Source organism: Oncorhynchus tshawytscha, linkage group LG10 (assembly GCF_018296145.1).
Source record: "Oncorhynchus tshawytscha isolate Ot180627B linkage group LG10, Otsh_v2.0, whole genome shotgun sequence".
Lineage (NCBI taxonomy): Eukaryota > Metazoa > Chordata > Actinopteri > Salmoniformes > Salmonidae > Oncorhynchus > Oncorhynchus tshawytscha.
This window is the reverse complement of record NC_056438.1, coordinates 3,159,725-3,165,724: the sequence shown is the minus strand read 5'-3', so window position 1 is coordinate 3,165,724 and position 6,000 is coordinate 3,159,725. Positions and strand designations below refer to the sequence as shown.

At 43.1% G+C, this 6,000-nt stretch overlaps 1 protein-coding gene across 1 annotated transcript in view; it reads right to left on the bottom strand.

Moving 5' to 3' along the window:
- Nucleotides 1-347: 347 nt before the first annotated feature.
- The window catches only part of LOC112241289 (mothers against decapentaplegic homolog 1), a 29,113-nt gene continuing 23,460 nt past the window's right edge, over nt 348-6,000 (bottom strand). The window contains exons 7-9 of the mRNA XM_042328009.1: nt 4,768-4,928; nt 4,051-4,146; nt 348-2,249 (exon numbers count right to left, since the gene is read on the bottom strand). Coding sequence (XP_042183943.1) covers nt 2,106-2,249; nt 4,051-4,146; nt 4,768-4,928 — 401 coding nt within the window. The 3' untranslated portion in view covers nt 348-2,105. The remainder of the gene's footprint in view (nt 2,250-4,050; nt 4,147-4,767; nt 4,929-6,000) is intronic.

Here is a 6,000-nt window from a genome sequence, read left to right as displayed (position 1 = left end):
GGGTGCCCTATAGGCCAGGGTCTAAAGTAGTGTACTATGTAGGGAATAGGGGGCCATTTGGGATATACATTGACTAGTAGTGTACTATGTAAGGAATAGGGGGCCATTTGGGATATACATTGACTAGTAGTGTACTATGTAGGGAATAGGGGGCCATTTGGGATATACATTGACTAGTGTACTATGTAGGGAATAGGGGGCCATTTGGGATATACAATGACTAGTAGTGTACTATGTAGGGAATAGGGGGCCATTTGGGATATACATTGACTAGTAGTGTACTATGTAGGGAATAGGGGGCCATTTGGGATATACGTTGACTAGTAGTGTACTATGTAGGGAATAGGGGGCCATTTGGGATATACATTGACTAGTAGTGTACTATGTAGGGAATAGGGGGCCATTTGGGATAGACATTGACTAGTAGTGTACTATGTAGGGAATAGGGGGCCATTTGGGATATACATTGACTAGTAGTCGTAGCTGATGAATAAAAACATACAGATGCATCTTAATACATCAAAAATATCAAAGTTTCACCTTCTACTATGGCCCCCTATTTCCTAACATCGTGCCCTACCCTGGTCCAAGACACTGCACTATATTAGGGAATATGTAGGGAATAGGGTGCCCTGTAGGTCCTGGTCTAAAGTAGTGCACTATGTAGGGAATAGGGGGCCATTTGGGATACAAACATATACTACTGTAGTGACACAACAACCAAATGATACCCTTCTTACATTTATAGTCCACTACTATTAACCAGGGTCCATTGGGGTTAAAGTAGTGCACTATAAAAGGGAACAAGTGGAAAGGGCCTTTTCTCATTTGGGCAAAAGTCCATCCTCCAGCCTCTCTCCTCCGTGACCCAGAAACCAATAGGTAGTCAAGGAGATGGCAATTCGTTAGCAGGCGGAAGACCGTCCCTCCCCTCCTCGATAGCCACCTTTCATCGAGGACAGTCACGCCCTACCAACGCCCTTCACAGAAGAGTTTTGAAATCAATCCCCCCTTGAATCAGCTTTTGTTTTGTCACAAGAGAAAAACATGCATCTGTTTAAAAACCATATACTACTTATAGTTTTATCTAGAACATGTACTTCACAATGAGCATCATTTGTTCTGATCACTTTACATGTTTTAATTGGGATCCAAGTCATTTGCCTGATGACATGCGAGTGGACTAGGAGTCTCATTTCATACAAGCGCATTTTCGTCCCATGTTCCCTCTCCTCGACGCCTCTTGATTACCCTTTGACCTTTTACAAAAGGAGGCGAGAGGACGTAGGAGTTGAGCAAATCCAATTAAGAAAAGATTCCACGATTGTCCTGGCTGGCCAGGCAGTGCTAGCCGATCACAGATGATGTCTCGGTCCTGATTGAGGCCAGGCAGTGCTAGCCGATCACAGATGATGTCTCGGTCCTGATTGAGGCCAGGCAGTGCTAGCCGATCACAGATGATGTCTCGGTCCTGATTGAGGCCAGGCAGTGCTAGCCGATCACAGATGTCTCGGTCCCAATTGAGGCCAGATAATCCCTTAGTCCTGATTGTCCAGCTTGGTCATGGTAAATTAAATTACCCATGTGACATTGTTACATACAAGGATTTACCATGAAATATCAGATAATTCACTGACTTTTCAAGATAGTTTTTATAATGTGGTACCGTAAAAAAGACCGGTAGCCTTTACTGTGTAGCTTGTTGTTATGTTGGCCAATCAAAGAGGCTCAATGTGACGCAAGTGGAGTGAGTTCACTAATGCAAGATGGAATACCATATGGGAACTCAAAGTTAGCAAAAATGGGGTTGGAGTAACCGATAGGTAGGCTGATGTTTTCTCATCTGAATGGGGTTGGGGAGAAATTGCAGCATGTGGCCTCAATTAGCCTAGCTATCCATAGCTGATTCTCTGGGCTACTCCAGTCAAGACAGATATTGTAATATGGGATGATGAATAACGTTGTGTTGTGTTTTTTTTCTCTCTCAGCAGATTTTTTAAAAATAAAAAAAGAAGTTACAAAAATAACATTTGAACATGTGGCGTCGAGAGGCTATGTGTGTGTGTGTGTGTGTGTGTGTGTGTGTGTGTGTGTGTGTGTGTGTGTTAGGACACGGAGGATATGGCGTTATGGGGAGAGCCCATCTGTGTGAGGACTTTGTCCAGCCACTGTAGAGGGCCGTGCAGGTGCACTTCTATCCAGCAGGGGGTGCTGGTCACGTCCTGGCGGTGGTACTCTGCACCCCAACCCTGGGGGAGGAAGAGGAACACACACGATTAGATGGTACACTGCACAACACAACTGAAAACTTGCAGGATTGAGCCTTCAGAGACAGCAAGACTAGAGAATGGGATGAGCTCGTAGACCATCTGTTAACCCCTGACCCTTCAAATCTAATTGTATTTGTCACGTGCCGAAAACAACGGGTAGAGACTTAACCGTGAAATGCTTATGAGCCCTTGCCAACAATGCAGAGTTGAATAATATAAAATACACAAGAATAGAGCTATATACAGGAAGTACCAGATCAATGTGGAACTACAGTTGAAGTAGGAAGTTTACATACGCCTTTAGCCAAATACATTTAAACTCAGTTATTCACAATCACTGACATTTAATCCTAGTAAAAAATCCCCTGTCTTAGGTCAGTTAGGATCACCGCTTTATTTAAGAATGTGAAATGTCAGATTAATAGTAGAGAGAATGATTTATTTCAGCTTTTATTTCTTTCATCACATTCCCAGTGGGTCATTAACATACACTCAATTAGTATTAGGTAGCATTGCCTTTAAATTGTTTAACTTGGGTCAAACATTTCAGGTTAACTTTCTGATGGCCACTCCAATACCTTGACTTTGTTGTCCTTAGGCCATTTTTGACACAACTTTGGAAGTATGCTTGGGGTCATTATCCATTTGGAAGACCCATTTGGGACCAAGCGTTAACTTCCTGACTGATGTCTTGAGATGTTGCTTCCACAATTTTCCTTCCTCATGATGCCATCTATTTTGTGAAGTGCACGAGTCCCTCCTGCAGCAAAGCACCCCCACAACATGATGCTGCCACCCCCATGCTTCACGGTTGGGATGGTGTTCTTCAGCTTGCAAGCCTCCCCCTTTTTCCTCCAATCATAACGATGGTCATTATGGCCAAACAGTTCTATTTTTGTTTCATCAGACCAGAGGACATTTCTCCAAAAAGTACGATCATTTTCCCCATGTGCAGTTGCAAACCGTAGTCTGGCTTTTTTATAGCAGTTTTGGAGCAGTGGCTTCTTCCTTGCTGAGCGGCCTTTCAGGTTATGTCGATATAGGACTCGTTTTACTGTGGATATAGATACTTTTGTACCGGTTTCCTCCAGCATCTTCACAAGGTCCTTTGCTGTTGTTCGGGGATTGATTTGCACTTTTCACACCAAAGTACGTTCATCTCTGGGAGACAGAACGCATCTCCTTCCTGAGCGGTATGACGGCTGCGTGATCCCATGGCGTTGATACTTGCGTACTATTGTTTGTACAGATGAACGTGGTACCTTCAGGCATTTGGAAATTGCTCCCAAGAATGAACCAGACTTGTGGAGGTCTACAATTTTTTTTCTGAGGACTTGGCTGATTTATTTTGATTTTCCCATGATGTCAAGCAAAGAGGCATTGAGTTTGAAGGTACACCTCCAATTGACTCAGATGATGTCAATTAGCCTATCAGAAGCTTCTAAAGCCATGACATCATTTTCTGGAATTTTCCAAGCTGTTTAAAGGCACAGTCAACTTAGTGTGTGTAAACTTCTGACCCACTGGAATTGTGACACAGTGAATTATAAGTGAAATAATCTGTCTGTAAACAATTGTTGGAAACATGACTTGTGTCATGCACAAAGTAGATGTCCTAACCGACTTGCCAAAACTATAGTTTGTTAACAAGAAATTTGTGGAGAGGTTGAAAAACAAGTTAACCCCTCCCCTGACCCCATGTTTACATTGACGAAGCTCATGGGTACGGTACACATTGCCCACCTGTAACCCTTAGCCCCTCCCCTGACCCCATGTTTACCTTGACGAAGCTCATGCGTATGGTACACATCTTGGTGAGCTCGTAAACAGCCTCAAAGCCGTGGTTCACTGACTGGGCCAGTAGCTGGGCAAATTCCTGGTGAAGAAGAATAGAAGTTTACATTCCAATTGTACAAGGTAGAAATGTGTCTTCTGCCTTATACTTTATATTGTATATGTACAGTACCAGTCAAAAGTTAGGACACACCGACTCATTCAAGGGTTTTTCTTCATTTTTACTATTTTCTACATTGTAGAATAATAGTGAAGACATCAAAACTATAAAATAACACATATGGAATCATGTAGAAACCAAAAAATTTGAGATTCTTCAAAGTAGCCACCCTTCTCCTTGATGACAGTTTTGCACACTCTTGGCATTCTCTCAACCAGCTTCATGAGGTAGTCAAAAGAAAAGAAAATATTTGATTTGTTTTAGACTTTTTTTTGGTTACTACATGATTCCATATGTTTTATTTCATAGTTGTGATGTCTTCACTATTATTCTACAATGTAGAAAATAGTAAAAAATAAAGAAAAACCTCTGGAACCCCTGGAACCTCTGGAACCCCTTGAATGTTCTAAAACTATTGAACAGTGGGGTTTATAATTATATTATATTCTCCTCTGAAAGACAGAGAGAGGTAGAAATGGAACCTTCCAGTCGTTGTGTGTGTGTGTGTGTGTGTGTGTGTGTGTGTGTGACCTGTCTACCTACCTGGTTGTTAAAGATCTTCAGACTGCAGCCACTAGGGATCTTACACACCGTGGTGGGGTGGAAACCGTGATGATAGTTACAGTTACGACTCTGAACGAAGATACTGGTGTCACTCAGACACTCGGCATACACCTCACCTCCTACGTAGTAGAGATGGACACCTGGGGAGAGGAGGGTGGTTAGGACTCTGAACGAAGATACTGGTGTCACTCAGACACTCTGCATACACCTCACCTCCTACGTAGTAGAGGTGGACACCTGGGGAGAGGATTATTTTTTTTATTTAAATGCATAAATGTCTCCTATGACCGAAAACAGCCTTTGGACATCAGAACAGCAACAATCACTAACTTTGATTTTGATGAAAATGTCCACTTCAATGAGTCGGCAGCTCTGAGCGTTACTCCGGACCAGGCCCTGATCCGCGGGACTCCAAAGAGGAAGTGGCTGTGAAAGAGGTGAGCTGGCACTCTGACGAGACTACAAATAGACTGCCATTTTCTATTAGCGAACAAACTGGATGAGCTCTGTTCGAGAGACTATCCTATCAATCACTGGAGAATAAACTGGATGAGCTCTGTTCGAGAGACTATCCTATCAATCACTGGAGAATAAACTGGATGAGCTCTGTTCGAGAGACTATCCTATCAATCACTGGAGAATAAACCGGATGAGCTCTGTTAGAGAGACTATTACTATCAACGGGACCTGAAGAACTGTAATATAATAAACTCAGCAAAAAAAACAACTGTCAACTGCGTTTATTTTCAGCAAACTTAACATGTGTAAATATTTCTATGAACATAACAAGATTCAACAACTGAGACATAAACTGAACAAGTTCCACAGACATGTGACTAACAGAAATGGAATAATGTGTCCCTGAACAAAGGGGGGGGGGGGTCGAAATCAAAAGTAACAGTCAGTATCTGGTGTGGCCACCAGCTGCATTAAGTACTGCAGTGCATCTCCTCCTCATGGACTGCGGCAGATTTGCCAGTTCTTGCTGTGAGATGTTAACCCACTCTTCCACCAAGGCACCTGCAAGTTCCCAGACATTTCTGGGGGGAATGGCCCTAGCCCTTACCCTCCGATCCAACAGGTCCCAGACGTGCTCAATGGGATTGAGATCCGGGCTCTTCGCTGGCCATGGCAGAACACTGACATTACTGTCTTACAGGAACTCACACACAGAATGAGCAGTTTGGCTGGTGGCATTGTCATGCTGGAGGG